The following is an 18,783-nucleotide window of genomic DNA, read 5'->3' as shown; positions in this document are numbered from 1 at the left end:
AATGATGGAGTTATTACGAATAGACCCGGAGCAGATCAACACGAAGGGAATCAAGTTCAAGCACCGGAGGAGAACCGAAACCCGACTCGGCCGACCTGCACTTGGCCACGAGGTCGGCCCTCGGGGTCGGTCACGAGTTCGGCCTCCGGGTCGCCCACGAGGTCGGTGTCGAGTCTTCGCGTTAGTGTGGTTCTTGTGGCGTTTGTTGTGGTCCAAGGAAATTATATGTCTGCCGCCAACTCTACCCAGTCGACCAATTAGGCGCTAGTAGGCAGCCACCTAGTGAGCAATTCGTCTTGACCTAGAGGTGCCTAGCGCCTAGGCGACCGATTTTTGCAATAGTCCTCCGATCCAAACCTATGCCCAATATTAAAGCCCGAAAATTTTAATCTTTATATATATCACTCTCCCACAATAATCAATTGTTATGGTTTTGAAAAATATATATGCACCATGGAGTGGTACAAATTACTTTAATATATAATTGAGAACAAAAAGGTAAATATCTTTAAATATATAAACTTGCCCAACATGATATTATTACCATTCATATTTTATGACGAGCATCACAATTCTTCAAATTTAAAAATAAATCAACCCAACTATCCCTTTTAAAAAATGAACGTGTCCCATAATCTCTAACTGAGATGGGCCTGGGTCAAGGCCTAACATCGGACCATATCATAGGTAGATTAATTAATTAATTTTGTCATATAACACTATGATTAATTAATTTTGTCATATAACATTACGCTAACAAATATTACTTACATGCTCAATAATCCAATGAATGAAGGTGTTGGTGCTTTAATTGGATATGTGTTTTCTGTTTTAATTAGAGCAAATTAATTCACTCTATTTGAGATTTATTGATATTTAATTAGTTCATGAATTCAACTCAAATTCAAATTAAACAAATTATTCAAGTATATATATATATATATCCACATGGTTTGGGCTTAATTGAGACTTATATATATCAAGAGTATAATGGAGTAAAGTTGCACATTTGATACTAGCTATGTCTTTTGACGTAGTGGTAATAGCTTAATCTTGACAATCTGTGCTGACATGTCTTTGCCATTGTGCCTCTATAATCGTGGCCCTAGATTTGCTACCTAGCATTAGCATTTCTTGTATGGGATGGATGGTAGTGAGTCGCATAAACTTACGTATCTCATCTTATTAAATTATAATAGGAAAAGGTAACAATTGAGTGGGAGATTCATTCGAGTCAAATTCAAATAATAGTATAAGTAATCGAGTTCAATAGTTCTTAAATTTATGAATACCTATCATGTTGACATGTTGTCATCAATATCCTCATCTAACAACACTATTGGATGTTGAGCAAGTTTAAATTGGATATAGAGATGTCACATATACACAAAAATCATATAATCTATACATGACTCGAAATGCTGAACAAATTATTTAAAGTAAAGCATATATGATTAAAAAGGTTACGCTAACACAAAGATAAGCCAAAATACAAGAGAGACATATATAGCTTTACTTAAGGGCATTCGCAATGGTTAGGGTTACGCATGAGGCATGCATGCATTATATATGCAGGTTATTACGGAGAAGGGCACGATTGATCTGTACTAAGTTGTGTTTGTTTAGTATCAGATCTCACGTGATTAGTACTACATACTGTCATTAGCTGGAAATTAATTATAATTCCATTGAATTCCACAATAATGACTTTATATTTATACTGGTTCAAATGCAGACAGTGTTTCCCGTATGATCAATGCAGATTCATCACCAGTATGCATTAATGCACCACACGTGTTCAGAATGCACTGAAATGCACCAATGCACCACAAAATGCATTACACATTTACACACCAGATAATGCACCACACTTTATCACATTTAATGATGTATTTTTGAATTGGTGTATTTATACGTACTTAATGGTCAGTGACCGCACAGCTGGAACTACTGTCTGCATGTGAACTTAGCCATATATATATATATATATATATATATATATATATATATATATATAAAGATTCCACGGTGGACCATTCATGTGCCCTGCCTGCCCGCCGGCTTTCTAGTTTAGGAAATGCCGCCGCAGACTTATTTTATTCTTTTTTTTTTTTTTTTGAAAAGTTTATGTAATTTACTTGTTATTTATGCCTCAGAGAAAGACAAGTTTATAAGCTTGGTACAAATAGAAGTTCCCAAGTATTATGAATATTTTTTTAATAGAAAAATTTGTCGTCACTACTTCAAAGTGCATATACATTAGATATATAACTTTTGTTTACCTATAATAACATGCATGTAAACGATTAAACTTACAACGGCCCAGATATCTACTCGTCACTTATTATAGGTGCATTAGTGCATATATGCACATCCCATGGGATAATTACACATGCGTGTGTGTCAGTGTGTGTGAACCCCGACCTTATTAGGGATACAATTAATAAGGCGAAAATGATTAAATATATTTGGCAACCAACAAGTATAAGTGAACAGAAATAGATTGTGTTGCTATAGCCTCAATATAAAGTTACAGAGTGTCACCCTACCTATTACATATATAGGTTCAAGTTTTATACTATATAATGGTAATGGCAACAATAATAGGCACTAATGGCCTCCTAATAAGTGTACCTACTCGCTCCCTCCATAAGTGCCAGGGCTCCTCAGTAATTGTCCTGCACTCTCCTCCTGCTCTTTGATGAGGCGGTAGCGCATTGGACTCTAACTAAGAACCGTTGTACCTACCCCTACTTTACTCTTTGACCCTTACTAACTGACCGTGTTGATTGCTTTGACTATTTCGGATAAGTCCAAATGTGCTTCGGGTCGGATTCAATTATCCAATCAATCCTAAAACTTGGAATCTCTTGCTCAATTCTTATTTGTGAAAAAAAGACTCGTGAATCACACACAAAACAAATATATTCAAATTGTGCACATGGTCGGCAGCGGAATTAATTAAAAAGTCAGCAAATTGGTAAATTAAATCATAATAATCATCGTAAAATGAAATCAATTATTCATAAATACGCGGAGATCTGATCGACAATTAAAAAACATAGTACCTTGTACAATCCCCATCAAATGCATGGCCTCTCCGCAACTATATAAACCCCCTCGTATCATCATCACCCTCACCACATTCTCAGCTATTTCTTCTTCTTCATATCCTTTAATCACAAAACCCTAGAATTGAAGAAATGGCTTCCTCTGCAACCAAATTCTTGTGCTTGTTCCTCATTTTGGGCCTTGCCTCCCCAAGCTTGGCCACCGTCGTCTACAAAGTCGGCGGCGACATTCTGGGTTGGAACGAGGGCGTTAATCTTAATGCATGGGCCTCCGACAAGGACTTCAAAGTCGGAGACGTTCTCGGTAAGTACCTCCATGCATGCATAATGCGCATTTAACTCCATGTTCGTGTCTCAGTGTTATGTGTGCAGTTAACATATTATATATATATATATATATATATATATATATATATATATATATATATATATATATATATATATAGGGTGGCCTTTAACAGGTGAACCTGCTAACTAAAATTGCACCGCAATTACTACATAAATGCACTGCATCAGACAAAGGGATCCTCCGTGTAGGAGCTGTGCATTCATGTAGAAGTTGCGGTGCAATGCTTCAGTAATTCACAGGTTCATAAATTAAGACTGGTTCGCATTTGAACTTTAATACACACACATATATAGTTAATTACCTTCAATTTATTTTCATGCGGGCATATAATATAAATTGGAGACACATAATACATTTTGGATTAGAATCCACAATATATAGTGAACCCTGGTCCATCATATAATTTGTCCCTGTTGACCATCTAGATTTGCATGGGTTAGTAATAGACAATTTAATTAAATTGGTTTACGTAATCTTTTACACGGTAGGGTGTTTATTCTTTGTATGCCATCAAATAATGGTTGCGAGTTTATCTTGAACATTTTGTTTGCTTAACTAACATTAAATTTTATCATTTGGGCATGCAGAATTCAACTATTTGCCACTTGTGCACAACGTGGCGCGAATGGCAGATGAAAATGCTTTCGTTAATTGCATCACAGACCAGAATCTGATCATTGACGCCAGCGGCAGCACATCTGTTGTTCTTAACCAAGTCGGTGATTTATTCTTCACCTCTTCTGTCCTCACAGACTGTGTTTCCAATCTCAAGATGAAAGTCTCTGTGAAGTCAAGCTGATCTCAGCTCAGCTTTCTTCCATGGATCATCGTATCACATCGATCTTCAATTCCTATATATGTCTGTCGTCTTTAATTTGTATGAATAACGTAGACTCTATGCATGCATGCATGCTACCTATAAGTCTGCACGTAATAATAAATAGGAGCTCTTCAATGTATCTAGCTTGTTTATCACTGTGTACGTAATAAATATCTAAAAACATAATAAGTCTCAATCAAGGTTATATCCTTGATTTATGTCCCTCTTTTTGGATGCTAATAAATGCGTACATTTTACTTTAAATGTTGTACACTTCAATGTTATTAGACAAAATTGTCCCTACTACATTCTTGTTATACAAAACTACCCTTACACCGTTATAACACCGTTACTTTTAACTCCATCATTATTACCATACACCTATATCTATCATATCATTTTCCTATTCTTTAATTGTCATTTTATTAAAATTATTATATAATTAATTTAATAGTTGATTATATTTTAATTAAATTTTTATGAATGGTAAATCATATATGTGTGTATAAAATACATATATTATTTGTGCATATATTATTTGAATTATACATTTTAATTATTTGTATTTATTAATATTTTAATATTGGGCATAAGTTTTCGCGCATAGCGCGTACAAAATACTAGTATATATATATATATGAAGATCGATTCGTTTAATTTCTTTCTACTTCCCATGCATGCAGGCTGTTTGAAGCTCTGATCTTGTCTGTAAGCTTCTAGCATATATAGAGCCGCAACAAATTAATACTTTCTAAATATGTGTGTGTGTGTGAACAAGAAAGATAATATGATATATTGATATATAATAACTCATGTTTTCAGATTTTGATTACTATATCATGAACCTCATTAATTCGCACAAGTCATGAATAGGTAAATTGAGTTAATATACTTTTTAAAACTTAACACCAAACTGTACACTTCTGCGCATAAGTAGTCAAACTCAAATCCTCAATGTTCGTTATAGGGATGGAACCCTACCTGTAGCTTGAAGCAAGTGTTAACCTTATTAACAAGAAAGTTAATTACAACCTTTTTTAGTTAATTAAATGTGTTTTAAATACATCTGATGGTGGCTGGAGTCACAAAAGACACCTGTATCAATTGGTATTAATGGAGGATAAAGGGGTAGTTTAGCACTGGGCAGAATGGTCCTTACCCATCCTCATTCTGTTATAACCGTCGTCCTCTCCACCTTCATGTATATATACTGTATATGTAGTCTCTCACAGTTTTGTATGTTCCATCTTTAATGAAATAATAAGAACTGTTTCCTCTTCTCTTGCTACGCTTCTCTCCGTCAGGTATATTGTACATTGACTCTCTAAAAACTATTATATATTTATATGGTGAATATCATAATTCTTGACTAATAAGCGTAAGCATTTTTTTTTTCTAATGATGAGGAAAACCCTTTTTTTTTTTTTGTGGGATGACAACGGAAATCCTACAATCCTTTCGGAGTGTGAGTAAATTAAACCTCACCTTGACCCTAACCAGCAATCTTTTTCACCACAGGGAAATAAATCAACCTAGATTATATATCCATAGCTGATCGATTTAAACCAAGGGGGCAAAGATTTGAACTCGTAATATTGTGGTTACAAGCGTGAATCTCTTGCCATCTTAGCTGGGTTACCGTTACCCCTAACCGTAAGCATTTGTTATGTAGGAATAGTAGTGGGCCGGGTTGGATAACATGAAGTTCAATTAAGTATGTAACATGCAATTGGGTTAGTTTGCGATGCATTTATTTGTGTCGTATTCATATGGCAATATAATTGGTTATAGGGTTTGGGATCGGAATTGTTAAATGGGTGAGTACCTATCGTGTTGACATTCATATCTTCATCTAATTGATTATATATATATAATCAATTAAATAGGTTAATTTCCCATGATAGTTGTTGCAATGGCTCTCTTTGATTCTTTTTTATATATCCCTTAAATATTCTATCAGCTCTGATCTATATATTTGACAATGACTATTCTTTGGGATCCATTATCTGCGTATCAAAGTGGAACACTACTTTTTGCACACTTACAAGAGGAAATATAACAAAATTGAGTCCTTTTCTGGAGCCCTTTTGAGTGAAGTGTTGTCATAATGGTTGACTTAATTACTCCATATATAATAAACTTCACCATTTGTTATCAATATTTAACAGCCCGATTCTTGCCAATATTTTCTTGATCGAGGACTCCTAATATATGCAATTTGTCTCTTCAGTGTGATTTACATGCTATTACTATACACAGCTGAAGCTAGCCAGGTTTATTAAATACATATTTTCATATACAGAAAACAGATTTCATCGTCATTCAAAAAATAAAATGAGCATGAAATTAAATCTAACAAACTCAAAAAGAAGCACACAAAGTGGATAAAATCATATTAAAATGGATAAATCACTCAATAGAAAACATCATAATCATTACAAACACATGCAGCACTGCCTCTATCCTGACCATCAAAAAGCCAACAACACAATCATTACACCCAGAAACAAAGAAGCCGCTAATGGAGACACGGTGGCCGGGGAAGACGACGGCGCCGGAACTTCTTGCTTGGGAGCACTCTTTGTCGCCGGAGAATCCGGGGTGGCGCCGCCGCCGGAGGCTGGCGGTGAAGTTGACGACGGCGGTGTAGAACCGCCGGATCCCGCTGCTTCCACGTTGACCTCCAATTTCATGCCGCCGCTGCAATGGCCCATGACGGAGCAGATGAAGTAGCGTTTTCCGGCGGCCTTTAGAGGGATGGTGGTGGCGCCGCTGCTGTCTGTGCTGATGGAATTCGCCGCACTGCATGACTTGTAGTCGCTCCCACTCACTTCATCCACCGTGTGTCCACTTGGATAATTGAACACTGCAAATTACATTATAACAGAATCAGTAGTATTAAAAGAAAAAAGTTTAATTTGGTACGATTTCTTGTGACAATTTTATTTTCTGATTATCAAAAATTGAGAGATTTTTAATTTTATGAACATTTGATTGTGCTTGATCCAGTAATTTGTGACTGCGAAAATGAATGGTGTGAATGGAAATTATACAATTGATACTAAAAAAAATGATATATGATAGAGAGCTTACCAAGAGAATCACCGACTTTGAAAGTTTTGCCACTAGCCCAAGTTCCATAATCGACGCTAAGTGCCCACCCTGAGGTGTCTCCGACAGTGTACTTCGTACCCAAACTTGGTACAACGTTGCACAATATGCTAAGAACCAAAACTATATTTCCCACACCAAAGATTGCCATTTTTTGTGTCTATTAGAGAGAGAGAGAGAAAGAGAGAGATGGTTTGTTGAAGATATGATGGAGCAGAGAAGAGGGAATGAAGCTTACTTATATACACTAATTAAGGTGTGAAAGACCATAAGATGCAGTCTTGACCGTTACCGTGTGAAAATTAAGACCATAAGATACAGTCTTGACAGTTACCGTGTGAAAATTTCACTTAATGATAGGTTCTTTGCAAATTGATCCTTTAATTCCACTTAATAACTTCTGAGTCACCATGATGTTGTGTCACCTGACCTGAGTTATTGTGATTTGTCTTTTCACTATTTTGTTGTGCTGAAAAATGGGATCGGGAATGAAGAAATTTTGCTTTTTGTGGACAATGGATGTGTGAAAGAAGATTAGGTGATTTGCATTAATCTAATAATTATGGAATGTGTGGTTGTAAAGGAGCTTCATCCATTATAGTAGCATGGGGATGGTGGGATTACTTAAATAATACTCTTTTACTCTTTACCTAAACCTTTCACGTCTAGTATTCATTGGTTTGACTTTCGTTTTCTCTCAGGAGTAAATTGCCACATTTGAATTCTTAGTGGATCTTGTTAAGATGTTCTTTCAATTACCAGTATTACTATTTATTGTTTGACTCCGACACGTTGAGTTATTATGTAAAAGGTTGTTATTTTATTTATATAAAGATCAAATTTAAAACAAGAATTAACCTTCTTCTATTTCCTTTAAACGAAAATTAATCTCCTTTTATTTCCTCACTTACAAAGATAGGATATATTACTCACAAAAGTAGGAATACATATAATATTTTCGTGCAAAAAATGACTTCTAGAGTAACAAAATAATTAAGTTTCTGAAGTTGGTGGCATGGCGGAAAGTACTTCTTTACCTTTTCTTTTTATTAAAAAACATAAATAAATAAAAAATGGAAGCTTATTAAATATGAAGCATACCATACAGATAAAAAGGTGGATTATATTGGGGACATAATTAATTAGATGGTTCCCATGCCACGAGGACATAATGAGATTAGTAAAATAAATTAAGACTTCTCTAAGTGTCTCACAGGTGTCATACTGCCAGAGAATAGGTTGGTGATGAGGCATCATGAATTATATATTCATAATTTCATTACCCAATTAACTAATTAAAAATAAAAATCGTGTTAAAATTTACATAGTATATTTTAATTTTCTAAGCACGGTGTATTGAAATGACGAACGTGCGTAATACAACTGCCAGATGGTAAGGAGTTTAAACTCCCACATTTGAACCATACTCTACTAACGCACATCCTACAATTTACTTTGTAATCAATTTCGATGACAAAAAGCTAGTAGCCCTAAGACCTCAATGTCGGAGCTCAACTTTTATATATATATATAGACAGACTTTTAATCGAGACTTAACATCCAATTATGAAGGGTAATTATATTATTTGTGGAAGATAGCAATGATTGTGTGTATACCTAACAGAGCAGCCATAAACATGAAGAGGGTCCGACCACATGCTAACCACATCAACACTGCAATGGTCCTTTCAATTATCTGGAAATGGTTGGGACCAACTCACCTATTTTCCTCCAAACAGGTCAGGCCAAAACTCACCAACTTTCCCTTCAAACCTCTCATGCTTACCATCCTAATCTCCCACTTTTACCCCTTAAAAAATCCTCCACTTGTCCAGCTAAGGGCAGCTCAATTGGTCACAGGGATGAAGTTTGAGAGAAAAGACTAGGGATCGAGTCTCACCAAAGTGAGGGGAGCTCCTTGTGCACAATAAGCAAAAGTCTAACCTCTGCCTTCAGCTAAGTTATCAAAATTTACATCCTCCAAAATGCTCTGTCGGACAGAGTAGCGATACTCTCCCCAGTTATCGAACAAAGAAGATGAGACTATAGGATCGAATTCGCTCTTCAAGAAACTGCTCGTCCCATACCTTCCACCTGTCTCATATGTTATCTAAGATATAATTTGCCAACTGCATGCAGATCTTTTCCCATACTAGTTTGTAGTACAACATGGGGGGCAATTCAAGTAAGGCACAATTTTGTCTCTATCAAGCCCGCGTAAGTAAGGGTTTAGATCTTGGATTGTTTTTCCTTTCACTTGCCACCCCACACACTAAGGCAGATGATCTCAACAATAGAAATACGTACTAAAGAGAAAACTATGCACAAAAATGTGATGAAACTATCACAAAGACCATAAAATACCTCATAGCATTACATCCTTTTACAAGCTTAGTTAGTAGCAATGTTGTACAAGTGTTCGTTGACACCATAATCTCTATACAAGTTCAAAGCAAAGAAATTGGTTTCAAACTTTTCTTTTTAAATTTGAGTAACTCAGAGTTGCCAATATTGATGTCAAAATCTGTTTTTCTTCCCTACTTTCATTCATTCTGCTCTTTATCATTTTTCTTCTTCGTTTTTTTTTTGGGTAACATCGCTACCACATAATTAGTCGAAGTATAATGTAAAAGCCTACCATCTTGCAAGATAAGAGCCAAAATGCATTGATTGAGTAAGCAAGGTATTATCTGCAGCTCCAATTGGCCTGAACCTGGAAGAACAAAGCAAGAGAAGAATCATGGTTTATCGGTAAGACATATGGTGTCCAAAAAGAAGGAACCGAACAAAGTATCTTGGAAAACAGAGGATAGCTATGGATCGCCCCGAGATGAAAGAATATCCTATCAACATACAGGGTATAACGGGGCATAATGCAGAGCCCCGAGAGAAAGATTTTGCTAAACATCAAAACAAAAAATCTTGTGTAATATGTATGTAGGTTTGATCACCGCTACAACAAAATACTATCAAGCTATCTATTCACGTCTTGCCCCTTGGAGTTAAGGATGTCATAGTAGCCTGTATGTTTTAAATGCATAGTGATGCGAGATCAAATGTTCAATTCTTTTAAGTTAACATGCAAAAGATAATCAACTAAATGGCAAAAGGTAATCGTATAACTAAACTGATTACAAAAGCTAATTTCAGTTGAACTAAGTGAAAGAGAGAGAAACTTTGACATCATAAAACTAGCATTTCTCATAAAACCTCAAGAAATACCTCAAGCATAGTGATATACAAATAAAGAACATTGAAACTCACCATTTCAACCAACAACAGGCAAAGTATTGAGCCTCTACTCTCCCTCGGGATTTGACTCACTTGGGGCACTTTGAGATTGAATATCCAGTTTTGTCTGTTCTCTCAGATACATTTTGCTACGTGCCACCCTAATCGGTCTACCCATAAACTCCTGAAATAAACATAAACTCTCACTGTTCCATACAATAGCCAACAACAACCGATTTGAATTCGAAAACATAATCTAAAAACGAACACCATAAAACATTGATAGAGCAAAGCATTCAGCTGACAAGCCAACACTGCAACGACAAATGAAGTTTAGCATTACCTTCCCCTCGAAAGCCAAGAGTGCAGCTTCAGCGGCCTCCTTGGTGTTGAAGGAAACAAATCCATATCCAGCAGACCGCCTTGGATCTTCAAGAAATATTACCTCAGCAGAAGCAACATTTCCATTGTCAGCATTAAAGAATTCTCGAAGGTCTTTAGCTCTTGCTTGGAATGGCAAATTCGCCACAAACAAGTTGTAAATAGGCTTAGGAACCGGTGGAGAAGAAGGTTTCTTCCGCTTTGGTGTTGCCCAATTAAGCTTCAAAATTCTCCCTTCAAATTCCTATTTACACCACATAAAATGCAAAAAAGATTGAACTTTTAAACGACAACACATCACTTAAATTCTGGGAAACAATTAGTTCTCAAATTCAATATGCTTACATACGAGTCAAGATTGGTGAGAGCTGCCACAGCCTCCTCGTGTGAACCCATTGTCACAAATGCTAAACCTCTGTTCCTACTCTTGTTATACATTGAAAGCTTACCCAGCAGACCAAATAATTAAAAGGAACAAGGAACCCATTTCAGAAAATTGAAAAAACAAGCAACGCTAATCAACAGAATCAAATAATCAGGACTACGAACCTCAATGTCGACGACAGTACCATACTTCTCAAACAGCGGACGAAGGTCGTCTGCAGTGGAGTTCCAGGGAACATTCTGGGCCAGCACTCTGTTTCCAGGAGCTTCGTCACCAGACTGCACATCTTCTGTTCGACCAATTGCCTCTGACAACGGCGCGGTGGCTTGCAAGACATGAAAGCGGGGCGTTTTGGGCGTAAGGGGAAATGGAAGTAATAGAGGCGAATTGCGTAAGGAAAGAGTGGGCGGAATGAGAAGAGAAGAGGGTCGCGCAGACTTGTAAAGAGATGAAAATGAAGGTGGCGAAAAGGGCAATTCTTGAGCGCAGAAGTGAATTGTTGAAGGAGAACAGACTAAGCCATGGATTGACATTTTCTCTGGACGATTTCAGAGAGTGAAACTGTGAAAGCTTTCAACTTTCAATGGCGATTTTTTGCCGCTGCGTGGTGGGGGTTTGAAACTCTGCCGAGAAACGGATAAGGGGCGACGGCGATTCACAAAAAGAGGAAGATAATTTAAACGGCGCCGTTTCGGAGAAAGAGAAATTGTGGATAAGTTGACAACTTGACAAGTTGGCACCAATCCTACTTGGCTACTTCCCCAACTCTATTGACCAACAAGGTTTTTATTTATATTTATTTCTCAAATTAATAATTATTTAATTTGAATAAAATTGATATTTACTTTTAATTAAATAAACACACTACAAATGAATATTCACATTTAACATATTTTTAAATTTTAATATATTAAATATATTACAGAATTTTTAATGTTGTTTTGATTTGATTAGAGTGACTCATGACTTTTAAGTAGACGGACCAGTATCAAGTGTCCACATTAAATGAATTGAAACTCTTATATTATAGTGGTTAAGGCTTAGTTATAAGTCTTTACCCTCAATTTATCATTCCAGTACTAACTGAATTGCTCGTGTGGGTTTATCTTGTTTTTATTCAAAAAGTTCAATTCTTAGAAGGATAAATGTTTTATACGTGTTAAAATTTGATTGTCTTTAAATACTTGTAAACTAGAATTTGAACGGCTAACAAAACAAAACTTATGAATTTAATTAGTTAACTAGTTAAACTATGTTGGCATTGAAACACATAAATACAATCACTTGATATTCAAAGTCTTTGCAATAATGTTAAAATAATTACAAAAGAATATTGAAATTGCTATACATTATTTTGCTATGAATAAATTTTTTAAAAATAATAATTCTTGCTATAAGTTTGCATGAATATTTAGCCCTACAAACTTTCCTCTTTGGGAGGTTGCTCAACTTTCACTGCACCATCTTCATCTTCATCTTCTTTGTGGTGCACCAACTCCACCAATGACTCCACCCCATCTTCCAATTTATCTCCTACTTCTTCCACCTGCATTATTTATGTTTATTTCCATCATTAATCGTTGACACCCCGTAATCAAAAATAATTTAATTCTGATATCAAATTAAAAAATGTGTTCGGTCTGTACTAAATAAAGGACTAATTACCTTATCAATAAATTCTCCTAATGCTTCGGCGTCCTTGTCAGCTTTCTCCGCCACATGTTCGATCATCTCCACCGCATCTTTCAGTTTCCCGGCCGGCAGATTCTCGCCGATCTCTTCCGCCACCTTTTCCACCACCTCCGCCACCTTCTCTACGCCGTGCACGATTTCTTCCACCTTGTCTATAGCGCCTGGACGCCCAAAAACACACAAATTAAAATCTAAACAAACTATAACTAACAAAACTGACTATTCAAACGTTAACTAAATTAAAGGATTGAATAATCTTACTTTTGATTTGCAGAAACGATCCAAATTTATGACGGAAAAATGGTATAACCACTGATATCAGGAGCCCTATCACCCAACCCTTTCTGCAATTAAATTAAATCACCACAAATTTAATTATATACTTACAACCTTAATTCGTTTATTTTATTTTAATTTTTTCCATCTTTTACTATGAACTTACAGTGGATTCGAATCCGGCGGTCCTGAAGGCAAGGGAATTCCTGGTTCCGTGCCGCTGAAGCAGACAAGAAGCCCTCTGCAGATTTTATTTTATATATTAATTAATATCACAAAATTTAAAAAAAAAATTAAAATAATTTAATTAAGCCTCTGAAATTATGACATAATGGGAGGTTACTAAAGAAAAAAAGGTGAAAATAAGAATGAAGTCGAAAACCAACTGAAATTACCTGTTAGGGTTTACAAAGCTACTTTGCAAACTCTTATTGCTAGTTTTGAGGACTGAGGAGCATAGGTGTAAACCTCCCAAACCCAAAGTTTTCAAACCCCTGATGTTCTTTGAGGTTGTCGGTCTAGAACCGGCAGGGTTTGTTGAGACAAAACCGGGGAAACGGATTGATGATGTCGCCATTGATGAACCTTAGCTTGTACTGTTATCTCAGACTTTTCGAGGCGTTTGTAAGTTGCAGGAAAGTTATTGGATGAAAGATAACCAATGGGAGAAGTTAGAATTTAGAAAGACTTGAGCTTTTGAATAGTTACGTTGAAGAGAGAATTGAATATTTGGGTTTCTGGGCAAATTGCATTATATATATAGAGCCATGCACTTTGACTTTTTCTGGGATGCCGTGTCTGTCAAGGTTGTTCTAAGAATTCCATGGTTCAATAGTGGAAGGTTCGCACCGTCTTCTTGACGAGCAACTGGCCGAGCATAGGTTTAGACAACTCCAATTAATTAAGTTGATCAAACTATTAATTTAGCAGTTACAAATTAAAATTTTAAGTTTAATTTTAAGCAAAAACGATCTCTTAATCTTCTTAATTTGAGTTGATCTGACAACCTATGTTATTTTATGGTCATTTGTTAACTAGTTATAAGAAGGAATTTATCCAGTAAAGATTGATAGTAACTGCAATTTCCCTAATTAATTAATGAAAACATGTTATGTTAAACAAAATTTATATCACTAAATTAACTAAGATTAGTTTAACCAATATTTAATTAAGGAAACCTAACAACTCCTGTCATTGTACTATGAAAACAAGCATGAACGTACAGTTCTGATATTGTCAACTACTAGCACGTTCCTAGATATTGCACTCGCGATTGTAAGGACATATTTACCCCCTTCAACGACGACCAGGCCAGCCTCCATGGTCGAGTTTTATTACTTTCTTTTTACTCGTATATTATCACCGCAATCAATGGTTGAAAAAATATGTTCTCCATCTCCATCGCCACCTAATTCCACCTCTCTTGAATCGTCATCACTTCTGTAATTAGGTCATTTTTAGTGTAATTTATATTTTACGTACAATGTGACGGGTTTAGTTAACTTTGTTTTACTAGTTTTAGTAAGTGAACTATCAAGAGTAAAGTGTTTGGGAGAGTAAATAATGTGATCGAAATTGTGTTCGGTCGGTTAATATTATTAATTTTTACATATGATCTAGTCGAGTATAATTAACTGCTTTGAAGAGCTAGAAGTAGGCCGAATTCGAATTTCTTGCATTATGTAGTTACTTGCATTGCATGTTACATTACTAAGTGAAATAGTTACTTTAAAAAAAAAAAGTATAAATAGCATTTGTCTTTATATAATTTTATGAATTGGAAAGACACGGTAGGAGAAGTATACACGAAAGGAGGACTGTACTGGTAGTACCTATGTAGTAAAGAATGAAATAAATTGGGGGGATGAACATCGATCCATTCAATTTGGAGTTGTACAACGTAGAAATCCTTAATTATGTTGTTTTGTTGTTTGTTCCTATCTAAAGAAATGTACTCTTGATGCATGACTTGGTATTATTCTTCCACGTGTTCCAATTCCAAAGATGTAGCCATGTAGGGGTAAACCTTAAATTTCCACGTAAGTTTTATTGTTAATGTTTTTATCCATATATATCTACTACTAGGTGGTAGCTAGACTCACGTGCATATATATATCTCCTTTTACACGGAAACGAATCAAGAAATTTCAAACTCTTCTTCAACCAATCTCTTCAAAGTCTTCTAAGAAACAGTAGCAAAGAAAATATTGCATCATCTATGATATATAATATCATGAATCTATAACGTCCTCTAGATTTAAGTATGATTGGAAATATTAAAATGGCTCAAGAATGAAATCTAGAGTTCTTGAACTCATAGTTCAGAATTCAAAGAGATGATCCCGGACAGTCCAAGAAGAGTCTATGACGAAGGACACAAGAGCTTGGGATTCGAATGACATAATGAGAGTCCATGGCCGGGGCTCCGTAAGAATTTGTGACCCCTAGGCCGTTAGCTACCCCTACCCCGGAGCCCATCTTCGAGTTTGAAATCCGCGAGACTGCGACATAGTCACAAAGAAAAAAAAAACAAAAAACAAAAAAACAAAACAAAACAAAAAAAAAACAAACAAAGTGGGAAATATTGTTTTGCTGTTATGGGCTAATATAATAATTTTTTGGGCAGATGGTCATAGTAAATTAGTCGAGTCCACAAGGTCCATTGGGTCTAATAATGCCATGGCCACCTCGTAAATATAAAATAAATATATGTTTATATAATCAAATATACATGATATATTTTTATATTTAATTATTTTTATTAATATTTAAATATTGATATATTTCATATAAATAAATAAATGCACATCCACACACATTTATAGTAAATTAATCAATATAATTTAAAATATAACTCTTAACCATACAAGATAATATTATATTCCACAATCCAAACTAAACACAAAAAGTAATTTTACATGTCCAAAATATTACACTACTTTCTCTGAAGTAATTGTAATTCTATTATCTGGGATAATCCAAGTTCCGTGAATTAAACACCCCGAAATATATCTTTTCAACCATCATTTATTTCCTTTTCCTTTCTTTAATTAGAAGATAATTAATCCACTTTGAAATAATAATAATAATAATAATAATCTCCATCAAGAAAATTCAACAACCAATGGGTGACATGGAACAAAAATTCAGCGCATCAAATACTTAAATGCCCATTAATTATTGAGATTGTGATGAATATAATCAATATTATAATTCCAAATTTTCAATAGTCGTTTACTTTATCATTCTTTCATGTTGGAAGCCTCAAGGCTTCTCAAATACCCATCCAATGTGGGACATCGAATGAGTATTGAAAATAAAAACGAAGGGGCATTGAATCCTCTTTATAGAGGAGCCTCAATGTCACTTTTTTGTTTTTTGGCGATGTGAGACAAAATTAATGGGCCCTTTGTCTCTCTTTTAAAAAAAAATTAAATTATTATTATATTGTTTTTATTTTATTATTTATTATTATTATTGTATTGTTTTATTTATTTATTATTATTATTATTGTCATTATTGTATTGTTTCTATTATTATTATTATTATTATTATTATTATTGTATTGTTTCTATTTTTTTGTAATGTCTTTATGGGTCATTTTATATGTTAACCGCTAAACTTAAACATTTAATTTTACCAAGCATCATTTTACAAATTGTTGATATAATCCGCTGGTCAAACCATCTAACACAATCCGCTAACCGCTAACCGCCATTTGCCCAACAAGGCTGTTGATTATATGAATCGCAATGAATATCTTTAATTACAATCCTTTAATAACAAAAAATAAATTATTCACAAATAGTGAAAGTAAAACACACCGAATAATACAAACACACACAAAAGATATAAAATACTCACATAATAAAAATAATCTCAATACCAACTATACAATAAATGATCACGAACTCTTATAGTGGGACTTAGCGTAGTACTGTAAAGTTAGGAGTTCACTCCATGCATCTCATGCAATACTTATTATTTCAAATTTCTTGCATGCTTAAATTAAAAAATAATACATTATCCTAATCATAATATACGAGTTAATAATTATGAGTTCAAGTTCTAATTAAAATCTATGATCAAAATGTGTGAACTCAAGTGAAACAAACAGAACTTAACTAAGTTGTGTAAACATGATATTAAGAATTTGGACTTATGTATATATTCAAAAACATTTACTATACAAAATAAATATTTTGAACGGTGAATGTACGTAGTTTATTATTGTGTCTGTATATACATACATGTATATATGTCAATTTTTGGTAACGGTAAATAGTCATAGCAACAGTAAATGCACGAGCAAATTGCCATTTAATTTTGGTCTACTGACTATAGTGGTCCTATTAATTTACATCCACGATTTTCAAACGTGTTAATTGCATACCACGACTTTTCAATTTGTATCAATTTTGGTCACTCCGGCCAAATTACCGGCGAAATTTCGCCGGAAAATGGTCACTCCGGCCAAATTACCGGCGAAATTTCGCCGGAAAATCATAACTCCGGCCAAATTACCGGCGAAATTTCGCCGGAAAATCATAAACCCTAAAATATTACCGGCGAAATTTCGCCGGAAAATCATAAACCCTAAAATAATGAGGGCGAAATTTCGCCGGAAAATCATAAACCCTAAAATAATGAGAGTATTTTAGACATTTCACATATACTTTCATCTTCTCCGGCGAATTCATCTGTTCTTTTTCTTCTCCGACGATCCAAAATGGCGTTCTTTGCGTTTTTCAACCCCTTCTCTTTCTTCCCTTCACTCTTCTTTTCTTTCTCCTTTTCCCCATTCTTCTTCTGCTTACTCTTTTTCTCTTCGTTGAATTCTTCGGTATTGCGAAAAGTTAAATTCTTTTCCAAAAATCGAAACAAAGCTTCTGCATTTAGTGGAATTGGATTTAGAAGGAGTTGGGATTAAAGAACTCCCCTCATCGATTCAACAACTACATGGCCTTACTAAGCTATGTTTGATTAGATAATCTAGTTTGCCTTTCTACTGGCTTATGTATGCTGGAAAAACTTGAAGTTCTTTAAGATTACATTCTGCAGTAAAATAAAGTCATTGCCACTTAATGGCTTGACCATTTTGGATCGCCGGAGAAAGAGAACGCCATTTTGGATCGCCCGAGAAGCAAAAGAACAGATGAATTCGCCAGAGAAGAAGAAAGTATATGTGAAATGTCTAAAATATCCTCATTATTTTAGGGTTTATGATTTTCAGGCGAAATTTCGCCGGTAATTTGACCGGAGTGACCAAAATTGATACAAATTGAAAAATCGTGGTATGTAATTAGCACGTTTGAAAGTCATGAATGTAAATTAATAGGACCTCTATAGTAGTAGACCAAAATGACAATTTGCTCGCAAATGCACCAACCTACTAAAAGCAAAACTTTTTAATTTACACTCTTAGTGATGCTGACTCAACAACTAAACGGAGAAATTTAGGCCTCTA

At 35.0% G+C, this 18,783-nt stretch overlaps 4 protein-coding genes across 4 annotated transcripts; 1 reads left to right on the top strand and 3 right to left on the bottom strand.

Annotated features, from left to right (window-relative positions):
- The first annotated feature begins 3,203 nt into the window (after window positions 1–3,203).
- LOC116023726 (blue copper protein-like) lies at window positions 3,204–4,511 on the top strand. The gene is made up of 2 exons (XM_031264734.1): window positions 3,204–3,375; window positions 4,008–4,511. Exons 1-2 carry the CDS (start codon window positions 3,204–3,206, stop codon window positions 4,217–4,219), a joined length of 384 nt encoding a protein of 127 aa, XP_031120594.1. The 3' UTR covers window positions 4,220–4,511.
- Window positions 4,512–6,514: 2,003 nt separating this feature from the next.
- LOC116022835 (blue copper protein-like) lies at window positions 6,515–7,583 on the bottom strand. Its single transcript, XM_031263719.1, has 2 exons — window positions 7,334–7,583; window positions 6,515–7,106 (listed from the first exon to the last, which is right to left on the bottom strand). The coding sequence occupies exons 1-2, from the start codon at window positions 7,500–7,502 to the stop codon at window positions 6,712–6,714; spliced, it is 564 nt and encodes a 187-aa protein (XP_031119579.1). The 5' UTR covers window positions 7,503–7,583; the 3' UTR covers window positions 6,515–6,711.
- Window positions 7,584–9,684: 2,101 nt separating this feature from the next.
- On the bottom strand, window positions 9,685–11,978 carry LOC116021807 (31 kDa ribonucleoprotein, chloroplastic). The gene is made up of 5 exons (XM_031262286.1): window positions 11,513–11,978; window positions 11,309–11,407; window positions 10,926–11,207; window positions 10,616–10,766; window positions 9,685–10,064 (listed from the first exon to the last, which is right to left on the bottom strand). Exons 1-4 carry the CDS (start codon window positions 11,879–11,881, stop codon window positions 10,650–10,652), a joined length of 867 nt encoding a protein of 288 aa, XP_031118146.1. The 5' UTR covers window positions 11,882–11,978; the 3' UTR covers window positions 9,685–10,064; window positions 10,616–10,649.
- Window positions 11,979–12,585: 607 nt separating this feature from the next.
- LOC116023023 lies at window positions 12,586–14,025 on the bottom strand. The gene is made up of 5 exons (XM_031263963.1): window positions 13,712–14,025; window positions 13,483–13,557; window positions 13,302–13,384; window positions 13,014–13,201; window positions 12,586–12,894 (listed from the first exon to the last, which is right to left on the bottom strand). Exons 1-5 carry the CDS (start codon window positions 13,891–13,893, stop codon window positions 12,766–12,768), a joined length of 657 nt encoding a protein of 218 aa, XP_031119823.1. The 5' UTR covers window positions 13,894–14,025; the 3' UTR covers window positions 12,586–12,765.
- Window positions 14,026–18,783: the final 4,758 nt, after the last annotated feature.

This window comes from Ipomoea triloba, chromosome 6 (genome assembly GCF_003576645.1).
Source record: "Ipomoea triloba cultivar NCNSP0323 chromosome 6, ASM357664v1".
Taxonomy (NCBI): Eukaryota; Viridiplantae; Streptophyta; class Magnoliopsida; order Solanales; family Convolvulaceae; genus Ipomoea; species Ipomoea triloba.
This window is presented reverse-complemented; position numbering and strand designations above follow the sequence as displayed.

Bases quoted from the DNA above. Each gene is read 5' to 3' on its own strand.
- LOC116021807 (XM_031262286.1), bottom strand. From the start codon at position 11,881: ATGTCAATCCATGGCTTAGTCTGTTCTCCTTCAACAATTCACTTCTGC. The intron at 11,408-11,512 runs GTTCGTAGTCCT...CTGCTGGGTAAG, and splicing joins GTACTGTCGTCGACATTGAG to CTTTCAATGTATAACAAGAG. The intron at 10,767-10,925 runs GTAATGCTAAAC...TGTTTATTTCAG, and splicing joins TCTTGGCTTTCGAGGGGAAG to GAGTTTATGGGTAGACCGAT.
- LOC116023726 (XM_031264734.1), top strand. From the start codon at position 3,204: ATGGCTTCCTCTGCAACCAAATTCTTGTGCTTGTTCCTCATTTTGGGC. The intron at 3,376-4,007 runs GTAAGTACCTCC...TTGGGCATGCAG, and splicing joins CAAAGTCGGAGACGTTCTCG to AATTCAACTATTTGCCACTT.
- LOC116022835 (XM_031263719.1), bottom strand. From the start codon at position 7,502: ATGGCAATCTTTGGTGTGGGAAATATAGTTTTGGTTCTTAGCATATTG. The intron at 7,107-7,333 runs GTAAGCTCTCTA...TGTAATTTGCAG, and splicing joins CAAAGTCGGTGATTCTCTTG to TGTTCAATTATCCAAGTGGA.
- LOC116023023 (XM_031263963.1), bottom strand. From the start codon at position 13,893: ATGGCGACATCATCAATCCGTTTCCCCGGTTTTGTCTCAACAAACCCT. The intron at 13,558-13,711 runs GTAATTTCAGTT...TAAAATCTGCAG, and splicing joins AGCTTTGTAAACCCTAACAG to AGGGCTTCTTGTCTGCTTCA. The intron at 12,895-13,013 runs GTAATTAGTCCT...TAAATAATGCAG, and splicing joins TAGGAGAATTTATTGATAAG to GTGGAAGAAGTAGGAGATAA.